A 25727-nucleotide genomic window follows, 5' to 3' on the forward strand; every position below is an offset into this window, starting at 1 on the left:
GGGCAGAGTGCAGTGTATTTTAAGGGAGGGACATGTGCTTATGTGTTTTACATGCCCTGACGGTGAAATACTGCCAAATTCGGGTTTCACTGTTGTAAGGCCTATCTCTTGCATAGGTTAACATGGGGGCTCTCTTTAAATATTATTAAATCACAGCTTACCTTTGGGAGTAGATAGATATGTGGAGTTTGGAGTTTTCACAATTTAAAAATAATCTGTTTAGTGAAGTTGGTTTTTAGAATGTGTTTTTTAAAATGCCACTTTTAGAAAGAAGGCATTTTCTTGGTTAAACCATTCTGTGACTCTGCCTGTTTGTGGATTCCCTGTCTGGGTCAGTTTGACAGTTGGGCTGTTTGCATCTCACACTAGACAGTGACACAAAGGGAGCTGAGGTGTAGCCTGCATATCCTGATGAGCCATCTATGATGGGAGGGAGGGGAAGAGTGGTCACTCACACCTAAAAGGGCTGTGCCTGCCCTCACACAATGCAGTCTCCAACCCCCTGGTGTGTGCCTGGGGCCTGGCCTGGACAAGGCAGGATCTTTCAAAGCAACAGAGACTGCTCTTTGAAGTAGGACTACTTCAAAGGCAGAAAGGGGTTTAAGAAGAGCACCAAAACCCCTGAAAATCAGATTACTTCTGGAACCACGAGAAACCTCTGCCAAGAAAAAGAGCTGGAGAAGCTGGAGGAGGAGACTGCCCCACTGCCTGTGACTGTGCTTTGCTTGGTTGACCTACAGTAGGGGACAAAGAGGACAAAGGACAAAGAGAGGACAAAGACTGACTTTTGTGTGACTTGCTACTGGTGAGGACTCTCCAAGGGCTTGAACTGAGCTTGCCTGCTGTTCTTGAAGTTTCAGGGACATGAAAGACTTCTCTCTGCCAGCACTTGGGTTTTCTGCTGAGAGTCCTGCCTGCCAAGTGGTGCCGCAACCTGTCTCTGGGCCCTTGAAAGGTGCAGCTGGTGGAAAAGGACAGAAATCCCCGCAAAGACCACTGAGCGGGGAAACGTTCGACACACCACCCGCCTCACGGCTGAAAAACGATGCGCTGCCGGCCTCACGACTAACATCAACGCTCCACCTGCATCGCGGCTGGAAGATCGAAGCAACACGGCTGGAGAAACGACGTGCAACACCTGCAGCAGCTGCTGTTAATGAAGCAAACCCCCACGCAGCGCGGTTTCTTGACACCGTGCGACCGGATTTTGACGCAACATCGCTGGGCACGGAAAATCAAAGCAAAGTCTGCCCAGACCCAAGATGCCCATCCAGATCGACCCATTGCTGTCTTGCAGGAGAGAAGAAACGGCGCATGCGACCATAGGAGGAACAACGCATGCTCTTGCTTGCGAGTGGGAAATCGATGCATCGCTGTCCTTTTCCGACACACACTCACCTGTGCAGCTTTATTTTAGCGCTACCCAAGTACTTTTGTACGCTAACAACATTCTCACTGATTTCTAAAGGATTTTAGACTCTTTTGCGTTTTAAATTCATGACTTGAGTATGTTGGATTTTTGTTGTTTTGGTCTTGTTTTGTTTAGATAAATATTGTCTATTTTTCTAAATCTGTGTTGTGCCATTTTGTAGTGTTTTCACTGAGTTACTGTGTGTGTTGGTACAAATACTTTACACCCTGCTTCTGAAGTTAAGCCTGCCTGCTCGTGCCAAGCTACCAAGGGGGTGAGCGGAGGTTAACTGAGGGTGGTTCTCCTTTACCCTGACTAGAGTGAGGGTCCTTGCTTGAACAGGGGGTAACCTGACTGCCAACCAAAGACCCCATTGCTAACAGTAACCTACAGATGACTGCTTCCATTAGTTGAATGAGGGAACGAGGTAGCTGAGGAAGGAGGGGGTGTTGAGACTGCAAGCCTAACATCTCTAGTCTTGAGAGACATCACAGTAAAAGCTATGGGCAATAACAGAGATCTGGGAGTCAAAAAAAGGAAAATTCTGATTTTCCTTTACCGTTGCCAGGGCCCTTAACAGAGGAACCTACGTCTCCTCAGAATGAGGAAGGTCAGAGGTTTCTATATGATCTCTAACTATGACCAAAGAGAAAGCAAAAGCAAGTCTCACAAAAGGGGACTGCTGAGACTTTTAGAGCTAGGCCGAAAAAGGACAAAACGTAAATTAATAAGTGTCTCTTTGTCCAATAAAATGTACCATGAGCTTGAAAAGTGATGCAACATTGTTTGGTGTTATCTTGCATGACTGATTTGATGTCCAAGGATAGGATATTTTAGTTATAAGCAAGAACCTTCCTTTTAGGGTTCACCTAGCACACAGCACAAGCTGTCTAGTTGTGCAAGAGCTATTGTGAACTTATAGAGTCTGCCCATTGTGTACCACGGATCAGTGTCACTCTCAGTTTGCTTGCATTTTATTTGATTACATCTTTGCTCTTCTTGTGTTTGCCCCTCCCCTGGAGCATAGTCTCTTTACAATTCTTCTGATTGGCTGAATTTATATCCTTCCACTGCTCACTTCTAGGAAACTCCTTTTTCCATTTTGGTTAAGGACTTCAGAAGGGTGCATGGGATTTACAGCTCTTTTGCTCATGTGCTTCTCCCCATTGCTTGCACTCTCTGTGTTGTTCTCCCACTCTTTTACTTCTTCTGCCCCCCACATCCATGTCACTCTCTCCCGTGTGCTTCTTCCCTCTCCTGTGTTCCTCTCTCCTGTGTTCCTCTCTCATGTGTGCTTTTCCCCACCCTCCATGTTGCTCTCACCCCACATGCAGCTGCTCCCCACCTCTTTCACCTGGCTTCATTTTTGTTGCTTCCACTACCCTTCGGCTCCCCTCACCATTGCCCCCTGTGCTCCTTTTTCTTTTTAAAGAAAATTATATTGTTTTGGGGTGCCATGTAGCAACCCACCCTCTGCTCGTTAAAAAGTGCTTTCACGCCACCTACCAATACTATGAAAATAAAATTAGGAAAATGTAAACGAAAAGTTAACTTAATCATAACGTAACTTTTCATATAAAATTTCTCCGATTTAAAAGCATTGAGAAACATAAATTTGTTCTTACCTCCACTACTGAGTTGAGAAGGACTTTTATCTAAGAGTTAAATACCTTAGGCCTTCAATTCATCGCCTCTGTACCTCACCATGGGTCATAAATCTAACTCCAGCACTGCTCCTAATCAGGCCCTGCTATCTGGTGATAATAACGTAAATTAAACACAGACTTCCCTTAACTTTCTAAGGAACAATGTGACCATGTGCCTATTTACAAATTAACTCCAGGCTGTGAGCTGCTCTGAAGGGGTCTGCGAGCTACTGGTAGCTCACGGCCGACTGGTTGTAGGCGCCTGCTTTAGGCTTTCCACTCTGGAATGCACCACTTCTTAGGAGCTGGTGCGCCCCTTGTATCTGGCAGTACCTGGGTAATTCCCAGCTGCCTCTAACTGGCCTAGGTGCAGGAGGTTGGCTCTCTATATAGTGTACAGAAATGATGAGCACTGTGCACAGTCACAGCAGCCCCACCTTGGTATCCCGAGGTAATAAATATACCACCTAATACTCTATTTTTAGTGGTAGGTGAGTCGAGCAGTTGGGTTTAACTTGGAGATGTGCTTAGCATTTGTTGTACTCACAGTATCGATAAATGTGGGCATATTAAATACGGCGCATCCCTGTGGTGTGAAAATGACAGAGCACAGCACTGCCAAATGTGGCGCAGAGTTGCGCTCCGTCATTTTCTTTTAAATCTGGGCCATAGTCTTTTTGTGTGTAATTACGCACCATTGGAATCAATGGGAGATTTTTTTTAAATGCATATAAAATCAGGCAATGCTCTCACAAGTGTCACCTTCTATTTTTAGGTCAAGATTGTCGAGATTTCCTGTGTGTCAGCCGGAAAAGTTCAGGCGGTTCACAGTTTCAGCGGGAGCAGCAGCTAATAGTCTTAGAGCTGGTGCAGAACGCAGAAGGGGACCACTTGGAAACACACTGCATACTTGGACTTAAAGGTAAGTCTGGTGGGTCCCCTTGGAATGTACAGGTCGCAAGGGGTTAGGACCCCTAGAGCACAGCTAGAGTTCGGCTGCAGGAACCAGGGAGGCCGGGTGCAGGACAGACAGGTCAGCCAAGCCTCATGCGTCCTAGGGTCCTGGGAGCCAGGTGTAGGTCACTTTGAGGGTGAACTGCAGGTCAGCAGCGCCACTCTGGTGGTGGTTCTTGGGTGTCCTGAAGTCTCTTGACTGGAGCTTGCTTCTGGTCCTCGGAGAGTCCGGAGTGGACTTTTCTTCTGAGTTGTCTGACGTTAGGGGTCAGTACCCCAGGCTGTGGCACGTCTCAGCCACTGGAGGTTGCAGTGCCACCAAACTTGACACACTGACAGGGTTTGTTCTCTCAGTCTGTTGGGTGAACTTTGGTAGGGCTGCTGTGCCCAGTTTGTTGGTCAGTGGCCAGTCGGTGAACTGAACTTCGCTGGTTCTTGCCTGCTGGGTGCTGGGAGTGATCCCTTTACTCTGGAGGGAGGTTCTCGGCAATGTTTAGAAGGTTGAAGGTCCTCTGGGGTTTCTAAAAGTCCATCCGATGTCCAGTCAACCCCTCAGAGGTGATTGTCGAGTCCTTGGTGCAGCAGGCATGGTTTGTCGCCTTTTTCTTCTTGCTGCAGGACTTCTGTTCTCGAGACTGGGGTCTTCTTTGTTGCTGGGCTTCTTGTATCCATTGAATCTCATCTGCAGGCCTAGGGATACCCACTCAATAATACATTTAGTGGGTGGTAAGGGGAGTATCTGGTAGTGGCCAATGGACCACTTACCTTAGGGTGGCTACACCCACTAGTAGTGGGAAGAGGTCACATCCCTAACACTGATTGGCTATTTTCCTGCCATCCAAGATGGAGGAAAATGAAATGGAGTGGTCACCTTGGCTGCCACACCTGGGGGGTGATCACTCTTCCTCTGGCTGCGTTTTCTTGCCGTTTTTCCCTCTCAAAGTGGGGGGAAAACCATGGTTCCACCATCTTCTGCTAGCAGCAGAGCCAGATGTCAGATTTCAAAGGTGGTAAAGCCTCTGAAGCTGACCGTTGGGGCTGGGTGCTTGCCTGGGGGAAGAGGTGTAACACCTGCACCCAGAATAGGCTTTGTGTTCTGACTCCTGAGAGCAGAGGCTCTCACCCCAGGAGTCCAGATCTGTGTCTGGTTGTGGCAGGCTGGCAAAAAGCAGTCAGCAACCATGCCAGTGCTGGTAGGTTTTGTAGGGGTCACCTCTAAGGTGTCCTCTGGGTACAAGTTATAATAAATCCAACACTGTCATCAGTGTGGATTTATTATTCTGAATTGTTTGATACCAAACAACCCAGTACTCAGAGAGTCCATCATGTAGCTGGGGAACTCGTTATGACCAGTGTCCAGCACATGTATTTGCTATGGCTTCCCTGTACACATATTATGTCTTAAGGTTTTATAAAGACACAGAAGGAGTATATTTGCTCATGCAAACATATGCCCTCACATGCATTATAGTGCACTCTGCCTTAGGGCTGTAAGTCCTGCCGGAGGTGACTTACTTATAGTGCATGATATGTTAGTGGACAGGACACTCTTAATGAGTGCCATGTCGAGTTTGCAACTTTTAAACACATCTTGTCATGCACTTGAAAAGGCAGTCTGCATGAGGCAGGTGTGGGGCCTCTCAGAGTGGCACAATTGGTGCTGCAACTTTGGGGGGCCCTTTTCAGTACCCATGCCCTAGGTACCAGGGGTACCATCTACTAGGAACTCAAAAAGGGTGGCTGAAGTGCCAATACATGGTACAGTTTTGGGGAAAGAGATCTGGCCCTGGGAACCTGTTTAACAGAGGCCCACAGCAGTTGCAATGTGTGATCACATAATTTTCCAGGCAAAAGGTGGGGGCTACTATGCCTAAAGAGGTTCTTTCTCACACTGGGGCACCCAGAGAAGAAGATGTGGGAGGTTAGGAACCCCACTGTTGCCCATACTGGGGGCAGGGACTAGGGGCCAGATGTAGCAATCTACAATTATGCAACTTGCAAATTGCGAGTCAGACCAACTCGCAATTTGCAACTCGCAAAATTGTATGCAGAAAGGTGTCTCAGACACCTTCTGCGACTCGCTATGGGGTCGCAAAGACCCACCTCATGAATATTAATGAGGTGGGTCGCATTTTGCGACCCCATAGCGAGTCTGGAGACAGCAGACCTCCATGTCTGTGACTGCTTTTTTAATAAAGCAGTTTTTTTTTTCTTTTTGCAGCCCCTTTTCCTTAAAGGAAAACGAGTTGCAAAAAGAAAAACTTCCGAAACCATTTGGTTTCGTTTTTTTCAGAGTAGGCAGTGGTCCATAGGACCACTGCCTGCTCTGAAAAAACATTTTTTTCGGCATTCACAAAGGGGAAGGGGGTTGCGAATGAGTTACCACCCACTTCAAGTGGGTGGTAACTGCGAGTTGGTTTGCGACCGCATTCGCGGTCACAAAGCAACTCAGCATGGCGATGCAGTCGCAAATAGGAAGGGAACACTCCTTCCTATTTGCGAGTCGCGTCCTCAAATTGCGAGTCGGTACCGACTCGCAATTTGAGGTTGTGCATCACGTTCGGCCTTTTGCATGCTGCAAACTGCGTTTTTCGCAGTTTGCGACATGCAAAAGGCTTCCTACATCTGGCCCCTAGGTATCTAGAATCCCACCCTCTGAAGGCACTGGATGCCACTGATAAAGTACAGTTTAACAAGTAAAGTTTAGTGAAAGTGGCAGAGAGGGCTTGTGACTGTGGCTAGCGGCTCATTGAGGGACCCTAGGTGAAGGCCGGTCTCTGTGGCACTCTTCCACATAAAAGCCCTTTGGGTGCGAAACAGCTTATATTTTGTTTTGGTAGTCCCCATTCTTGCACATCCTTTTTAAACACTCCTAACCCCTAAGCCATGTCTCAGCCCCCATCTCTCACAGCATGAACACCTTCCTGTACATCTCCCCAGTGCTTTGTAGCCAGGGTCACCCCCTACATACCACATAAACACCACTTACTCCAGCTTCTGGACTTGGCATCCTGCAGACACCAGCCCCTCGCAGAGGGTCCTCACTCCTGAATCCATCAGGGCATTACCACTCAGTTGCAGCTCAGTGAGTGTCTGGCTCACACTGAGAACAGAGGAAAGATCTGCACAGCAGCAGGTGGTGAGGCCGCAGTTACACAGCCTACAGGGGGAGAGAGAGAGACAGATGGTTTAAGGCAGCAGTCAAGGTACATTACAGTGTCAGTTCAAACACCACCACCACTTCATCACAGGCCACAGAAAATGGGACCAAAACATAGACAATTGTGTGATTTTATTAGTATAAGAGGCATTACGAACAATCTCGTGCCACCTGAACGCCCAGCGCCAACTCTGAAATACCCTATCACGTTTGACTAGGCAAGAAGGGACCCTGCAGTCCAACCTGATGGGACAATGTGTTGTAACCTTTCACTGCTCACTGTGTACAGCTTCTAACCTGGGCACTGACTGGCAGCTGCCCCAGTACTCCATGAAATGGAAGCAAGGTAACTCAGTGGGTTAATCACCTGATGTTGGTGTATGGTGTGACCGGTAGATCATGACTTCAAACTGTCGCATCACGAAACAAGCCTTTCATGCTTCTAATGTTGCTAATGGGAATGCCATAAACAACCCAATAGCAACACTTGTCATTTAAAACACAGAAAGTAGTAATAGGCTCCATATAAAACTAGGTAGCACAGTTCCTTACAGGTCTGCAGTTCTCAGACAAGCACAAGTGGGTCGGTGAGGTCTGTGGAATCCACCCCAATAAAAAGAGGAAAATTATGTACACAGAGCCAAGAAATAAGGACATTTGGTGCAGAAGATCGGGAGGAATGCATTTCCTAATGTTGTGAACAGATCTACTGAAGGAGCTGCCCATGGAGGGAAGTCTGGTTAAAATTACTGAACTGAGATAAAAAACAACTGAGGGAAAGACAGACTGAGATGATGCTCATGCTCATTCTGTCCTCCCTACAGGTAAGTTGTCTAAGGACATGAAGCTCTGCTCCACCCGTGGCTCTGTATGCTGGGCGATCTCTGCTAGGACTTGACACCCTGAAGTTCCCTGACTGTTGACAGAGCTCTTTGCCACTTCCTGACTAGGACTGGCTCACAATCCTGAATAGAGTATTGAAGAGGAAGGTTGTAGGAATAACTGACAACCACTTGAAGATGGAGGATTGTGCTGAATCAGCCAGGCATCTCTATGATGTCCTGCGGATGCACCCCGCAAACCCCCCTCTTGTTTGCGAAATGACGTAGACAAGGCATAAACTGAGCATGCTCTGCAGCAGAACTTCACACTGATTCAAAAGGATATAAGTGAAACTTCCAGACTGTACTGATGCCTGCCCAATGTCACTGATGTGAGGCGGTCCATGTCCCCTCTCCCCTTCCTTGAAGAACAGCAGGCACCATTGCTGGTCTTACTGGCTCAAGGTGCAAAGTCTGGACACCTGTCACCAACCCAGACCTGCTGTCCTGCCACCTTGTGTGCCTGGAGATCACTGTCTGCAGGGGCAGCGTGTCAGCTGCCTAGGTGGTGGTGAATCAGAGAAGCACTTGTGACCAGGCGAGATCATGGTGTCCTGTGTTTGCTCAAAGCCACACTCACTCTTGGTTTGCTCCAGGGATCATCAGGATAGTAGAGTGCTCTGTTCCCTGAGGAGCTGCACTTCCTTGGGTCGCAGTGCCTGAGAAGTTCAGAGGGCACCCCCAATCACTGCTTCTACGTCCCACTTGCCTCTGGTTTCCACACTGATCACACAAGTGTTTGCCTTCCTGGCGAGAGGTGGCCTTTGCACCTGAAAGTTTGCTTATCCTGTGCAGATACTGTGTGGATCCCAGTGCCTGTGTTCCTCTGACAAGGAGGTGTGGAATCCTCTCAGAACTGAGGCGAACAATACTACATGATAACACTAAGATACTCTGTAGTGATATCCTCTTGGACCAACGTTGGTTCCTTATTTTAGCTTCATTTTACATTTTATACGTTTTAACATGGCTTTTTTAGCAGTGACGTTTTACACAGTTCCCTTGCATAATATTATTCTAGGAATATATTGTATGAGTTGCTTGTTTTAGTTATCCTTTTCTCGACATATAATGAGCATATATTGTTCAATGCTAGGAACACAGTACAAAATATCCTAGTGCTTGCGTTGCCCGTTCAGGAGACAACTTCTAACACCTAGACATAGCGTTACATCAGAGCTGTGCTCCTGAGACAGTGGCTTTTTAATATATTAATGGTGCACTGACCAGAAAGGCGCAGAGGGGCCTCCCAGCCACGACCGTCCTGGGACGAGTGCTGCATTCGACAAGCAGCTCCGCTGGCTGTGATCTACCAGCTTTCTGGGAGGATCACCATCCACACTGCAGGTCGTCTCCTGACACAGTTTCCAGGTGTGGGCTGAGGCTAATCCCTCAGATCGGGCAAAGGCAGAGGCTGCACCCACTATGCTCTCAGTATAGTCTTAGGGTTACGTAGGAACACCTAGAAATCATATATCATGGTGGCTTTATTCTTCCTCATTACCATGTTCGTGATGCTGTTTGCTTTGTTTTAGCTGCCTAATTATCGTAGCTCATTCTCACTATGCAAGATTACGATTGTTTCAAACAATGTATTGAAGACTTATCTTATATCTATCTCGTGTTGTCCCTGGACATGCATGAGAAGTACCACAAGACAATGAGACAATCTCATCGGGAGTCAGGGTGTCATGTTTCGGTTGCTACAATCATCTGTGACCCGGGTAGGGTTGGGCATGCAGGTGAGGCACTGTGAGGTAGCCAGGGGTTGGGCAGGTGGTTTCTGATGGTTTGGACAGACTTAGTCTCCCACATTTTGTAGGTCTGTCGTCCTAATATGCAGTCATATTATTTTAGTAGGAACTGTATATAAATACCTGAGATTTTGTTTTTCAGTGACTTTGCAAGTCTTGTTGAACTGAGCACTTTAATAATCTTCTTTGTTGCTAAATAGGTGGCCACCCCCATCAAAGGCCAGTGTAAAACTTCAAAGCGTGCCCTGTCATACCAAAGTGCCTGGAGAGCTTAGGAATCACATGCACATGCTCATTACACTCCTGGAAACTTTGTGACATATGGCCCCTGGTGTCAGTGTAACCTTCAAAATATGTTGTGCTGAACATGTAGCTGCATGTAGGATCAGGTGACGCAAAGAGATATGTAAAAGATACAGAGCTGGAATTAGGTCTCGGAGGAGGGGTTACTCCATCACACGGTGACGGGCGACGGATATCCTGTCTACCAAGATCTAAATACCATTGAAAACAATTGTATTTCTTGTACATTTGTGATGAAGTAACCCCCGCCGAGATCTAAATCAAGCCCACAGTCACATTAGCATATACTTATCATCTCTACGAAAGTGACTAATCAATTCTAGATCGTGGTTGGAAGGATGTGAGTTTATGGAGTCAGCAATGCGGGAAGAGGTTTGGTTGTCATGCAGGAAGTCTGGAGGGATACTACAAATGTCTAAAACGGAGGCTGCTAATGGGCATCTTGTGATGCAGAGACATTTGAGAATAGAGCTGCATTAAGCAGATACTGGCCATCTCCCAGTGGATGGGTAAGTATCGAGCCTGATGGAGGTCAATGGCTGGTAGGATGTGGATTATATCATGGAAGAGATGAATGTCTTGAGACGAGTTCGAGAGGATCTGAGCTTGAAGACTGATCTGGTAGATGGCTCTGTGCCTTGATTACAGCAGAGAAATGGTGAACAGCTGGGCGAGTCTGTCTACCGTCTTTGCTGAGTTGGAAGTCTTCTGCGTATCAGAGCGACACCCAAATTACTCTCTGTTCTAAGTGAGATTGGCTGCTGCCCTCTCAACCCAATCAATGGAGGTGGTGGAAGTGTGATTCTAGTGAGGGGTAAATGCCTTTCTACCTGTGCCCCTGTGGAGAGACTGCCTACCACCTCTCTCTGTACACGATCCATTCAGTTTACAAACTGGGGTCTTTGGCGTACATCATGCCTGGGACATGTACGAAGGATGTCTGCGATGTATGTGGAATCCATTATCTACCAGTGGTCTGGTGAATGCAGGGGTCCACTGGATCCCACGTGTAACTGCTGCAAAAAATGGGGGTGTCTTAGGTACTGGCTTATACTATTCATCTTGGACATTCCAGCTCTTTCCATGATCTCTTCTCCAAAACACGTTTACTTGGTGGGTGGGACAGGTCTCCAGCCTCTTTCTGGGCTGCAGCCATCTCCCATGAAAATGGTACCAGAGCGCACCTTCAGCGAGCAGGTCAAGTTCTCACAGTCTGGACCCCATTCGGGAAAAGTGCAAACACTGGCCATCACCATAGTGGTCCTGCAGGATTGGAGAAACCAATGAACATGATATGGAGCAGGTTCTGTGGTTGGTTCTGGCATCCTTCCTTGACCCCCAGAGAAGTATCATTTCTGCTTAGTTCATCTTCGTCAACCATACAAAGAAGAGACCTGTGCACCTACGTAAGGAGGGAGAGAAACGACTATGAGTGGAACTTCGTCTTGGCTGCCATTCTCTCTCCAGATTGGAAGACTGGCATGACATAGCAGAGTCGCCTTGCTGCTGACATAGCAGTCACTCTGCTGCTTGAAATAGAACAGTCACCCTGCTGCTTGACCTAGTAGCCACCTTGCTGCTTGGCGTGGCAGTCACTTTGCTGCTGACATTGCTGAGTCACCTTGCTGCTTGACATAGCAGTCACTCTGCTGCTTGACATAGCAGGGTCAGCTTGCTGCTTGATGTAGCAGTCACCTTGCTACTTGATGTAGCAGAGTGGCATTGCTGCTTGCCATAGCAGTCACCTTGCAGCTTGGCATAGCAGAGTCACCTTGCAGCTTGACACGGTATCACCTTGCAGCTTGACCTACCTGATGGCTAAGGGAGGCAGGGTGACCCTGCCAGGGGGAGTGACCTGATTCCCAGGTACACTGTCACAAGGCCAGGCATGTAGAGTGTCTGTACATCCCTTTCTTCAAGCACGGTGGGCCACGACACCGCTGTTCTTCATACCCCTGGCGTAGGCTCCGGCACCACTGCCTAGAGAAGGTCCTCCTGATTCCAGACCCACTTGAACCAGTGTTACCGCCCGTGGGGTATAGTTCTGATTTTATCTGAGGCCCTCTATACTATTGTAAGACATCTCAGTGGCGTCTGGTGCCCCTGATCTTGCTGTGGTTTCCCTGGTTGTCAAGGGCTCCTCACCACCAGAAAATCTCAGTCGAGACTGGCAGATCCAGACACACCGGCCCCACAGGAAGAGGCACGCTGGGGACTAGCCCACTGTTCTCTTCACTGGTCTCTGGACTCTGGTAAACCAGACTGTGCCCCTCACCGGACAGTGGGTTACCAGTGGCATCACAAGAAGCAGATAAAGCTTTCTCAGTAGGTAGTGACCTTGTTGTTTGGTAGTTTATGGTTTATAGTTTAGCCATATTAAGCTGCCCCTTTTCATTCCGACACTAGCACTCATTCTAACAGCGGCACCTTTTAACCTCAGCGTCCTTTGGATACCAAGGCAACACAAGCAGAGGCTGGGTACCACATTTCTTTCCTGTATCACTTCAGTAACTTTGATTTTTTTACCAGTGGCGCAAAGGCTTCAAGAAAGTCCTGAGTGGGCCCTAAGCATCCTTCGTAGGATAATAGTGGCTGCATGACTCAGTGTTAACTGAAGGTCTAGCACCCAGTGTGAGGGAGTTATGAAGACATAAGGGGTTGGAATATACGCCAAGAAGATGGGAAGGTCAATCAATCAATCAGGATTTATAAGCACAGCAAATCACTCGTAAGGGTCGCAAGGCGCTGGCATTGCTAGCTGCTTCGCGGTGCTTCCTTGAGCAATGCAGCGTTCCTGAGGTGCAGGGGAAGGGGGCCACAGGCTTTGGGTCACAGATGCAAAAAGCAGCGTCCTCCGCTGTTGGATCGGATGTTCTAAGGGGGAAATGGGGGTGTCTCCATGGCTGGAGTGGCCAGACCGGGCATCGGGCATTTCCCTGGGAGGCTAGAAGGGTGGGGGCCAGTTTGTAGTAGTGCAGCAGGGTTAGAGGCACTGCAGAGTTCCTTGTATATCCAATAGTTTTCAGACAACATAATAGTGGTGATTATTGTACCAGCTGGAAAGAGATCGAGGTTTTGTCTAGTGGCAGTTTTGATTCATCTGAGGTAGCGCAGAGGGTTAATGTGCCTGCTGCAAAGAATGTGTACTATGCAGATCACAGAACAGTATTTTATGTGCAGCTCAGTGGGATACTGCTACTGCCACAGCGAGCCTTTTGTTACTGTGCAGTTCATAAGTTACTATGGGGCTGGTCTGACAAAACTTTCCTGGGCTGCTTTGGGACCCAGTCTGGCCCTGGGTGTCTCTGAGGAAAGGGAGGCAGGTCACAGGCGCCTGCTCGGTTGGTGGAATGTTATTTGTGGATGATGTATGAGGGTCTATGGATTTCTGATCCTTACCTTCTATGTAAACGTGCATTCTACTTAACTGTTCTAAGACTGGCTTTCTATTATAAAGTAAAGCACTGGCTGAGCCTGAGTGATGTCTCCTGAGTCTGAGAGTCTAAGCCTCTCCTCTTCCTGGAATAAGCCAGGACTGCTCGACCTTGCTACCCTGAGAGAGTCAAGTGCCCAAAGGCTGCCCAGACTGATCATCTTAGGATACCCACATGCCTCAGAGTCATGAGGGGTGAGCTACGCCTGTGCGCCTGAGAGCCCTCTCAAGTGAGCTACGCCTGTGAGCTTGAGAGTCCTCCAGAGTGAGCTATGCCTTTGAGCTAGAGAGTCCTCAGGAATGAGATTCGCCTGCGAGTTTAAGAGTCCTCAGGAATGAACTACGGTAGTGGGCTTGAAAGTCTTGAAGAGTGAACTCCAGGGGTGAGCTACACATGTGATTTTCAGGAGAGAGCTACGCCTGTAGGCTTGAGAGTCCTTAGGAGTGAGCTATGTTGTAAGCTTGAAAGTCCTCAGAATTGAGATATGAGATATGTGAGCTGAGAGTCCTCAGGAATGAGCTACACCCATGGGCTTGAGAGTCCTTAGGAGGGAGTTACTCCTGTGGGCTTGAGAGTCCTCAAGAGTGAGCTATGCCTGTGGGCTTGAGAGTCCTCAGGCGTGACCTATGCCTGTGGGCTTGAGAGTCCTCACGAGTGAGTTACATCTGTGAGCTTGAGAGTCTTCAGTCCTCAGAAGTGAGCTACGCCTTTGACTCTAAGAGTCCTCAGGAATGAGATACGCCTGCAAGCCTGAGAGCCCTATGTGTGTGGTCCTCAGAAGTGAGCTACGCCTGTGGGCGTAAACTGGTCTGGTGGCTTAGTAAACTAATGTGTCCACTGTAGGGGCCTGTGTTCGACCTCATGGTCAAAGATTCAAATACCGACAGGTCCACGTTGCCTTTCATCATTCTGAGGTCGTTAAAATGAGTACCATTGAATTGGGTAACAATAAACATCTGCTATTCAGCCCCAAGATCCCCTTCTGGTTGAACGCATACTTTACAAATATACATGCTATGTTATGTTATAGGCTTGAGAGTCCTCAGAGGTTAGCTATGCCCGTGGTCTGTGGGCTTGAGAGTCCTCAGGAGTGACCTACGCCTGTAGTATACAGTATAGAACGCACTATAGGGTACAGCATAGCCCTCACTATAGGATACAGTATAGGACACACTATAGGGTACAGTACAGGCCTCACTATAGGATTCAGTATAGGACACACTATAGGGTACAGCACAGCCCTCACTATAGGGTACAGTATAGGACACACTATAGGGTACAGCACAGGCCTCACTGTAGGATACAGTATAGGACACCATATAGGGTGCAGTACAGGCGTCACTATAGGATACAGTATAGGACACACTATAGGGTACAGCACACTCCTCACTATAGGATAGAGTATAGGACACACTATAGGGCACAGCATAGGCCTCACTATAGGATACAGTCTAGGACACACTATAGGGTACAGTACAGGCGTCACTATAGGATACAGTATATGTCACACTATAGGGTACAGCACAGCCCTCACTATAGGATACAGTATAGGACACGCTATAGGGTACAGCACAGGCCTCACTATAGGATACAGTATAGGACACCTTATAGGGTACAGTACAGGCGTCACTATAGGATACAGTATAGGACACACTATAGGGTACAGAACAGCCCTCACTATAGGATATAGTATAGGACACACTATAGGGCACAGCACAGGCCTCACTATAGGACACAATATAGGGCACACTATAGGGTACAGCACAGGCCTCACTATAGGATACAATATAGGACACACTATATAGGGTACAGCACAGGCCTCACTATAGGATACAGTACAGGACACATTATAGGGTACAGTACAGGTGTCACTATAGGATACAGTATATGTCACACTATAGGGTACAGCACAGCCCTCACTATAGGATACAGTATAATACACACAATATGGTACAGTACAGGCCTCACTATAGGATACAGTATAGGACACACTATAGGGTACAGCACAGCACTCACTATAGGATACAGTATAGGACACACTATAGGGTACAGCACAGCCCTCACTATAGGATACAGTATAGGACACCATATAGGGTACAGCACAGCCCTCACTATAGGATACAGTATAGGACACACTATAGGGTACAGCACAGGTGTCACTATAGGATACAGCATATGTCACACTATAGGGTACAGCACAGCCCTCACTATAGGATACAGTATAGGACACACTATAGGGTACAGCACAGCCCTCACTATAGGATAAAGTATAGGGCACCATATAGGGTACAGTACAGGCCTCACTATAGGATACAGTATAGGACACCATATAGGGTACAGCACAGCCCTCACTATAGGATACAGTATATGACACACTATAGGGTGCAGCACAGCCCTCACTATAGGATACAGTATAGGACACACTATAGGGCACAGCACAGGCCTCACTATAGGATACAGTATAGGACACACTATAGGGTACAGCACAGGCCTCACTATAGGATACAGTATAGGACACACTATAGGGCACAGCACAGGCCTCACTATAGGATACAGTATAGGACACACTATAGGGTATAGTACAGGCCTACAGGTCTCATTATAGGATACATCTTGAAAAATGGCCTCTCTGAAGGCTCACCACATACCTTTTGCCTTCCTCCTCTCCTTTTTCTGACACTGTTTTTGCTGGCCTTAGGAGTCTGCACACTTTACCACTGCTAACCAGTGCTAAAGTGCAAGTGCTCTCCCCCTTAAACATGGTAACGCTGGCTCATACCCGATTGGCATATTTAATTTACTCATTTGTCCCTAGTAAAGTGTACTACATTTGCCCAGGGCCTGTAGATTAAATGGTACTAGTGGGCATGCAGCACTGATTGTGCCACCCACATAAGTAGCCCTCTAACCATGTCTCAGGCCTGCCTTTGCAAGGCCTGTGTGTGCAGTTTCACTGCCACTTTGACCGGCATTTAAAAGTACTTGCCAAGCCTTAAACTCCCCTTTTTCTACATATAAGTCACCCCTAAGGTAGGCCCTAGGTAACCCATAGGGCAGGGTGCTACGTAGGTAAAAGGCAGGACATGGGCATATGTGTTTTATATGTCCTGATAGTGAAAAACTCCTAAATTCGTTTTTCACTACAGTGAGGCCTGCTCCTTTCATAGACTACCATTGGGACTGTCCTCATATACTATTTAAGTGGTAGATTCTGATCTCAAGGGGTAACCAGGTCATATTTAGTATGGCCAGAATGGTAATAGAAAATCCTGCTTATTGGTGAGGTTGGATTTTATATTACTATTTTAGAAATGCCACTTTTAGAAAGGGAGCATTTTTCTGCGCTTAAAACCATCTGTGCCTTACAGCCTGTCTTTAATCAACGTCTGGGCTGGGCTGGTTGACAGCTCCCTTGTGCATTCACCCAGACAACCACAAACACAGGACACTCAGTCACACTTGCACTCATCTGCATTAATGAATGAGTCCTCCTGGGCTGGAAGGATGGAGGGCCTGACACTTACATTTCAAAGGCTAGTGGCCTGCCCTCACACAATGGACTGCCAAACCCCCTACTGGGGCCCTGGCAGACAGACCTGCACTGAAAGGGGAAATGTGCACTTCAAAACCACTCTTTGAAGTCTCCCCCAATTCAAAGGCATTTTGGGGTATATAAACTGGGTCTCTGACCCCACCAACTCGGACACTTCTGGACCTACACCTGTACCCTGTCGGAGGAGCTGCCTGGCCACCCAAAGGACTCATCTGGACTGCTTTGCTTAGAAAGACTGCTGCCCTGCTGGCCTCTGACTTTGCGGGAAGGATTCTGCGTTCCCCAAAAGTGCTCTACAAGTGCTTGGATTGAGCTTGCCTCCTGTTTCTGATGTCTCAGGGCCAGCAAAGAAGTTACCTCTTCAAGAAATTCCTTCTGCGTCGAAAAATTTATGCAACGCCTGCCGAAACTGACGCAGAGCCTGCACTGCAGCCTAGAAATTACCACACAGTCGATCAGAATGATGCAGCCCCGACTGAAAATTCGACGCAGTGCCTACCTTGCGATTGAAAATTAAACGCATCACCTACTGGGTCGACGTAGCACCTGTTCTTTCTTTCAGCACGTCAAGGATTTTCAATGCATCGTTCCTGGGCGTCAAAATATTCCTGCATCTCAGGGAGGAACCAAGACTACATGCCAAAAAATGACGCAAACCCCTTGCAGCGTGGAAAGAAACAACGGGTCATCTGTGTTGCGTCAGAAAATCTGGCGTAACACCTTATTTTTCCACGCTTCTCCTCCTCTGCGGTCTCCATGCGTCATTATTTTTGACACATCCAAGGTACTGTTTGTAACAAAGATACAACTGTTTATTTCTAAGGATAGAGACTCTTTTAAACTTTTTAAAAGTGATATTTCAACTTGTGCTTATTGGATCTTTTTCGTTTTGACCTTATTTGTCTCAGATAAATACAGGCTTCACTATAGGATATTATAGGACACACAGTAGGGTACAGTACAGGCCTCACTATAGGATACCATATAGAACACAGAACAGGACAGAGCAGAGGACGCCTTGGCACCCACTGATGCTCAGGTACACAGTGATGCATGCGTAGACCCCATAATTAATGTTAGAAAGCTGTGAGTGGCACAGGAGCTGACAGATCGCCAAAAGACACAAGTACAACACTGACAGGCAGGCAGGAATGACAAGCAGAGGCACAGGTTGTCAGGCAGGAGCTGTTGGGGCAGGCGCTGACATACAAGACAGGGGGAAGAGGTCATAGGGGCTGAGAGGGTGACCAGGGATCACAGGGGCCTGCAGGCTGGCAAGCAGCGGTGGGCCTAGGGCTCGTTGGCTGACTGGGAATGGTGGATACAGAGGGTGTCAGACTGGCAAGGAACGGCAGACCAAAGGAGCTCATAGGATGGGCACAGGGCTGTAGGTTGGCAGGGGACAGTGTCAGGCATATTGTCTCAGGTGAAAGTGATAAGTCCAAAGAAAGATGCTCTTAGGAGCACACCACTCCTGCCAAGGATGATAGGGCTGAGGAGGGCACAGAAAGTCAATGAAGGTCATCACAGCACAAGAAGAGACGGGCGTCTCCTTACTCAAGTCTCTGGAGTCTGCAGCCTGGGTGTCTCAGCCCTTCACACAGTTGTCTCATCCCAGAGTCCTGCACCGCATTGCTGCTCAGGTCCAGCATCATGAGGTGTTGATTTGTTCTGAAAGCATCAGCGAGATCTGAACAGCAGGAATCTGTCAGAGAGCAGGACTCGATCCTGAGAAGAGAGAAAGAGGGACATAACCGAGGGCACAGATAGTGATGTCACAGCACAATGTCTCAGTCTCTATGATGCACACATGGCTCAAACACGGGCAGGAGTTTCCTTGTCTGATTATGTATTACATGATGCATTATTAACACCTGTTGGCAGCTATGGTGCAGCAACATGTGATGCAAAACTTGTTGCAACATCAGGTGGTGTGGCTGGGTGGAGGGGGGCCAGGTACTATCTTTTTAATATTTAGGAGAGGGCAAGGTAAGTGCTGAGGGTGGTGTGGATGGGTGGAGGAAGGCCAGGTATTATATTTTTAATATTTAGGAGGGGGAAACGTAAATGCTGAGGGTGGTGTGGATGGGTGGACAAAAGCCAGGTACTATCTTGTTAATATTTAGGAGGGGGCAAGGTACATGCTGAGGGTGGTGTGGATGGGTGGATGGAGGCCAGGTATTATATTTTTTACATGTAGGAGGTGGCAGGGTAAATGGCCAGGATGGAATGAGTGGGAGGCAGGATGCCACATATTCTTTAACTTTGGGTAGGGGAGGGAAGGAATGGCCGGAGGGTTATACGTATGGGTGCAGGACACTGTCCTACTCTGCGTCGCAGTACACCTGTAATTGAGTGTGCCATGTGCACATTATAACATGGTCCCTGTTGGATGGTGGTTTAGTTTAGTAGTAGATGCAGGTATGTTCCAACACCACTATAAGGCCACAATCACAAATAAGGTCCAGTCGAGGCCTCAATAAATTAATCCCAGCTCAACCCTTGGTAGCTTGGCTGTAAGCAGACAGGCTTAACTTAGGAGACAGGTGTGTAAAGCATTTAAAAACACCAATACATTAAATAAGCAAGGCACAAAACAGTAAAAATATAACACCAATTTATAAAAACAGCTTATATGTTTATGAACAAAATGACACCAAAATGAACAAAATCCAATGTAAGGAACCGGAGATATGAATTTCTAAAGATTAAATGTAAAAATGTGCTTTCTAGGGCTTAAAATAAAATATCGCAAATTGGGGACATCTGGTCACACTTGACCGGGACCCAGTTAAGGTTTAAGGCCAACCGCAATGGAGCGCAACTCGGCTACAATGGGTGGTTGGGGTTGGTCAAAATTTTACCTTTGCACTTAGTCTTTTTTCAGAGCTTTTTCTCTTCACGTTCAATTGGGCTCCTCATCATGCCAAGTTGCAGTTCGACAACAGCAGCTTGATTCCACGTGATGCCTCAGTGATTCCTGGAACTCTTGGTTCTCGCCATCGATGACAAGGAGCTACGGAGCTTCAGTGGGGCAAACATGGATTTCACGGTTCAATCTTGCTGGCTTGACTCTCGACGACGGGTCAGTCCACTTATGGAGCTATTTACTGTAAATTCTCCAAATGGTCTCAAACTTCTGGATCTTCCAGAAGGTCCCTTTAGAATCTTGAAGTTTTCACAACCGCCACCCAAGGTTCCAGAAGCTCTGAGTTGCTCCTTGTGAAGTTGGGACTACAATTCCCACACTACACCTGACTGTCCAGGTGGGCTCTTCTAGGTGAAGATAATGCAGGTGGAGCTCTTTTAACCTGTTGCTTTTGGTGAAACCCAAAGTGTGCAGTAGGTGTAGTCCTTAAGTCCTGAAGAATTCATTCCTCTTGGTGTAGGTCATGAATTCAGCAGGGCAGTCCTTCTTCTTGTAGTTTCCAAGCAGAGATCTCAGTTGCTTGGCAGCTCTCTCATATTTATCCAGGCTTCTAGGCCGGCAAGGAGGGGGGCTACCCCTGACCAATGGGGTGCAGAGTGCCACTGTTATAAGGTTGCAGTATTATGTGGTATGTCGGGGAGTCTTACCATGTGTTACTAGCACGTTACCCAAAAGTGGACCTCAAGTTCACACTAGTAAATCTTAGCTCAGTCCTGGTAGAGCGGCAAGGAGCAGTCAGGCTACATAGAGGAACACGTGTAAAGCATTTCACAACAACCACATGGACGACAAGTAAATGACATGGCTTGAAAGAAATCCAACACCAATTTAGAAAATTTAGACACCAAAACAAACTTTTTATCTTACACACAACTGGAGTTGTGAATTTTGAAAGCATTTAAAAATAGAGTACTTTTAATGGTCAAATGACTCCTATTGAATTCAGTGGGGGAAATTTCAGTGTGCAATCAGTCACTTATAGGGTGCGCTCCGGGGAACCCACTTGGAGTTAAGGTCTTGCGGGTCCCTAGAACATTACTTAACACTCAGTTCCTATTTACCTTGCCCAGGGAGTCCGGGTGAGGAGATAATCTGGGGGTCCTTGGTGCTGATGGGATCCTCGGGCGCTGTCAAAATGCAGCACTTGACAAAAGCAAATTTTCGGGGGACTCACACTCTACCCTTTGGAGTCCCGGGACCTGGGTTCTCCAGCTGGAACTTCGCCACCACGTCCGGCGGCTCCGGGTGCAGAGGTAGCCTTGCAGCTGTCAATCACAGGGACTGGTCATGCCAAAGATGCTATGCTGCTCCTCTTGAAATCGCCTTCTTCAAGATGCAGATTCTCAGGAGTGGTGTCTTTGCGGACTTTGGTCATTATGCTGGGGAACTGCTCTGGAGTCAGTGATGTCCAAGACAAGCCTTGGCAGCGGCAAATGTAGTCCACTGTTAGTTTCTTGGCTAAAGGTCGTCCGGAAGGGGGTAGTGGCTCAAAACTTGATGAGAGCCTCACTACCACTCCCAGGTTGCAGGTCACCAAATTTCTTTGGGCTCACTCACGAAGGGCCCGACAGGTTTCACTTCTGGGGATGCAGCACAATGTTTCTTCTGCAGGTGGCAGATGACTGGTACGGTCAGGGGAGTCCGCTTTAGGTTTCTGGTGTCCACTGGAGTCCCTCTTGCTGGGAGCAATGAGTTTTCACCACAGGCACACGTCGACCGCACAGTTCCATTATATGGGCTCCTCATGGCATTTAAGTGTCCTCTTTTTGTGCTGAAATCCTGTCATTAGTGACAGCATCTTCTTTGTGCCTCTTCTTGTTTTCAAAGGCAAAGCTGCGGTTCTGGTGCCAGGGAGCTTCTTAAACCCTGGTTTAGAGAACGGTAAGAGTGTGGGAGATAGTGGCCAATGGGCTACTGGTCACTGTGGCTAGCCGGCCCTTGAAGTGATGACTTCCTGTGGGAGTACATCACTTTCCTACCCAGAACCCACTATTCCCAAGGTTTGCCAAGATAGCAGAACACTTCTTCGGCTGTACAGACCCTCTAGTCCACCCTAAAGGAGCGGCTGGTCTTTGGGGGCTGTGTGCCTCCTGAACAGGTAATTTTCCCACCTGCCAGCGTAGTCAGGGCAGGAAGGGCTTGGTTCTCAAGTGGGGGACCAGAGATTACAAATCAAGGGCGGTGAAGCATTTGAGGCTCACTACCTTGATTACAGTAAACACTAGCCTTCCTGGGACAGAGGAGGTGTGACCACCTTCCTGCCCATGCCCTGTGTCTCTGTCCCGGGGAAGTGCTAGCATGTCCAGCAGGAGGGCAGACTCTTGCCTTGGCAGCAAATGGCTCAGGAGAGCTCGCCAAGGCAGGGGAAAGCTGCTATCTTGGTGGGCATCCTCTAAGGGCGCCACCAGGGTACATGCTAGGTAATGCTAGGCATGAGATTCATGCTCAGGGTTAAAAAGCATAGTGTTTGATACCAAACATGGGGGGGAATCGGCCAGGCCATCATGGAGCTGGGCATCTGGGGACTGTTAAGTGCCAGCCCATGTTATCCTATGGACTGCTGGTCACTTGCAGTCGCATGAAGTTTAAAATGCTGCCCCAAGGCCATATATGCTTGTTCACATATGTCCACAATTATAGCACAGGAAATGATTCCTGGGCTACAGGAGGCCTGCCATAGGGGTGACTGACCTGTGCTATGGGCAGTGCATGGACTGTGTGTGGGACGAGCTGAACTTGAGCAGACTGGCTGCTTGTGCGGGCTGACATGGCAGCTGTGCAGGCTCACTTTTACTCGGGTCACACATGGTGGCATAATTAGTGCTGCAGCCTTAGTGACCCTTTTACCATCCTTGCCCTGAGTACCACTGGTACCAAATATAACCAATTACTAGGGACTTACAGGGGTGGCAAAGTCCTTGCCAATTGTTCTATGCAATTTGACAAACAGTTTAAGGAAAAGTGCATAAGTACTGAGGTCTGATTGCAGGCCTCAGCACACTACCAGGTCAAAAACAACAGCAGCAAAAAGTGGGGTGACCATCCAAAAAGGGACTTTACAACAGCCACCCTCTGTGATGACCACGTCCCCGGAAGTGTGGCAAATTCTTGTCTCAGAAAGCACTGTTCACATTAATCTAAAATGGATAAAATCTGTCCAGGAGCTTCGGATCTGGCTACCCAGCCCACAGTTGTAGCTAACATTCCCTAAAACTTCCCTTCAGACCCTCTCTTAGTTCAGGTATCAGGTCTCATAGCTGGCAGTGGGTGTAGGAAGTTGGGGTGGGCCTCGATCATGTCCTTACAGTCTTTCTTCCTTTGAAGACCAGTTGGGCTTCGCAGCCCCTTTCCTGACCTGTGCTTGGTAGCAGCAGATCTCCTCCCACCAGATGCCTCATTGTTTCCTTTCAGGACACTTCATACCCCTACAGAGCAGCTTTGGCCCAGCCAGGCAAAGACTGACCAATCAGGAGAGTCTGCTCTAGAGCTAGCTTTAGCACCCTCAGAAAAGAGCGAGTTCTATAACTTCTTATCTGTCGTAGTGGTAATAGATCTAACCTTGGCAAGTTGTTAGATTTGCTTTTACTATCATTTAGAGGCTTTGAATTATGATTTGAGCTCCCTCCTCTCAATAGCTAGACTATTTAATAAAGCCTCCCCAAGTTAGCCTATGGGGTTGATGCACCACCATGGGGGAAAACGAAAATGGCAGCTTTTCCTTCACCCAGGCATATAAAACGTCTGTTATCATGTCCCTGCTTATAGTTACAAGGCACCGTACCCCTGGGGCACTTAGGGGAGACCTTAGTGGTGTCTTATGTGTAAGGTAGTTTAATACTTTGGAAGTACTGTTAAAGCCAACATCAAATTTGCATATAATTTTAAATTTAACGTAGAATCAGCCTGCAGCATCTGAGTAATGAACACTTAAATGCATCACATCTACTGGCCACTGGTCCTACGTGCCCGGCCTTATACTGGGCACTTACAGGTACGTTGTCAGCACCAATTGTAATTACACCTAAATACCATACACTTTTACACAGAGCGCTGGCCCTGGGCCTGGGTAGCAGAGCCCAGGGCACAGTCAGTCAGTAACCACCAGTATCAGTCAGAAAATGGGGGTGATCAGGGAAAGAAGGACCCAGAAAAGGTGCTGTTCACAGCAAAGAGGTGAGGGGCGCGTTCACAGTGCAGCGCTCACTAGTGAAACACAGCTGCTGTGTAAAGCGCCTGGTAGTGCCCCGGAGGCAGAGGCGCTGCCTCACTTCACACATGCACAACGCCTTTCCTGCGGGCAGCTGCAGGGACTAACTGCACTGGCCTCTGGGGGTCCCGAGGACCCTCTGTCCGAGTCCTACGGCAGCCACAGAGGTGTATCCGCCCTGGGCCTCTTCCTAGGCGGTGAGCAGTCAGCGCCCCCAGTGTAAAGTAGCGCACAGAAGGGCGCCCCCTCTGTACCGGGGTGTCAGTGTCACAGGCCAGGGCACAGAGGAGTCCGAGACAACCCTGGGGCCCCCCAGAGCTGTCTGGTAGGCTGGGGAGACCCCTTTCTGTTGGACATTACTGTCAGGGCCTGGCATTTACCAACACAAGTGCAATCCAACAGCCCAGTTACCAGGACAAGCACACCCCGCAATAACACCGCGTCCTCCCGCCCTCTAACCACAGACACAACTAACAAGGATGCGGAGTGGTAACTAACAGCTGCTTCCGTGACCACTACTAACTACTAACCTTCCTCTAGGGCAGAAGAGGCGGGCACCTCGTCACTGCACCAGCACCAAGATTCCTTCATACCTCACTGCCATCAGCACTGGAACCGGCCTTGGGCGCCACGAAGCGCAGCGCTATCCACGCTCAAAGCGCTTCGTGGCCTCAGCAGGGGCAGAAAGCACTATCTGCAATGCAAAACCACGCGATGCGGAGGCATCTGCTGCCCCTCAGTAAGGGGTTCCCCCAGACAATCTGCAAGCAGTGTATTCCCTTCACCACAGTGTCTAAAGCCACAGAGACGCTTGAAAGAACGCCCGAGTGGCATTTATCTCATTTCATCAACCCTTAGGTGAGGGTAAGGTGACCGGACCACTCCATGGCAGTTAGCTAGAATTTTAGTGACATGGTGTCTGTTTGTGTAGAACTCAACTACAGCTCCCAGAATGCACTGGAATATGTTGGCCCTGATGGCCATATGTGTGTAGTTCTTATTACAATTACAATTTATGCATCTCTCTCTCACCTCCCCTCACCCGTCACACTGCCGGGGGGTCTGGCCCACAATGCACACGTTGAAAACACTTCCCATGTAGGCTAAAAACAAAAACACCCCGCTTCCAGCCATGCCCCCTACAGAGCGCTAGCGTGTGGGTAAGCGCCTCCGCGCTAACATCGGGCACCAAGCACTATATAACTCATAAGGACTCTAAGAGGGGCAGACCTCAGGCTGCCAGTCTGCCCCCCAGGGCAGTGCCAGGGCTCCCCCTGCCACAGGCTGTCCAGTGGTCTCACCCATGGAAGGAGGGGTCAGTCATGTGTCAGGAGGAGCAGGAGCCATTTGGGTCACTGCATCATTCACGATGCACTCATTCTGGGTTCAAGGGCCCAGCAGTGCCGGTCAGCGCCTTGAGACCCTCACGGTTGCGCTTTATAAAAACTGATTGATTGATTGATGGGGCACAAGCCCGGAAGTGAGAGAAGTGGAG

At 48.3% G+C, this 25727-nt stretch overlaps 1 protein-coding gene across 6 annotated transcripts in view; it reads right to left on the minus strand.

The window, feature by feature from the left end:
* Positions 1 to 25727, minus strand: part of LOC138295275 (uncharacterized) — a 304183-nt gene that overhangs the window by 145861 nt on the left and 132595 nt on the right. For all 6 annotated transcript variants that reach the window (XM_069233470.1, XM_069233468.1, XM_069233467.1 and 3 more), the window contains 2 exons: positions 18654 to 18824; positions 7001 to 7171 (listed from right to left, as the gene is read on the minus strand). In XM_069233470.1, coding sequence (XP_069089571.1) covers positions 7001 to 7171; positions 18654 to 18824 — 342 coding nt within the window. The remainder of the gene's footprint in view (positions 1 to 7000; positions 7172 to 18653; positions 18825 to 25727) is intronic.

The sequence above is a fragment of the Pleurodeles waltl genome, chromosome 5 (assembly GCF_031143425.1).
Source record: "Pleurodeles waltl isolate 20211129_DDA chromosome 5, aPleWal1.hap1.20221129, whole genome shotgun sequence".
Lineage (NCBI taxonomy): Eukaryota > Metazoa > Chordata > Amphibia > Caudata > Salamandridae > Pleurodeles > Pleurodeles waltl.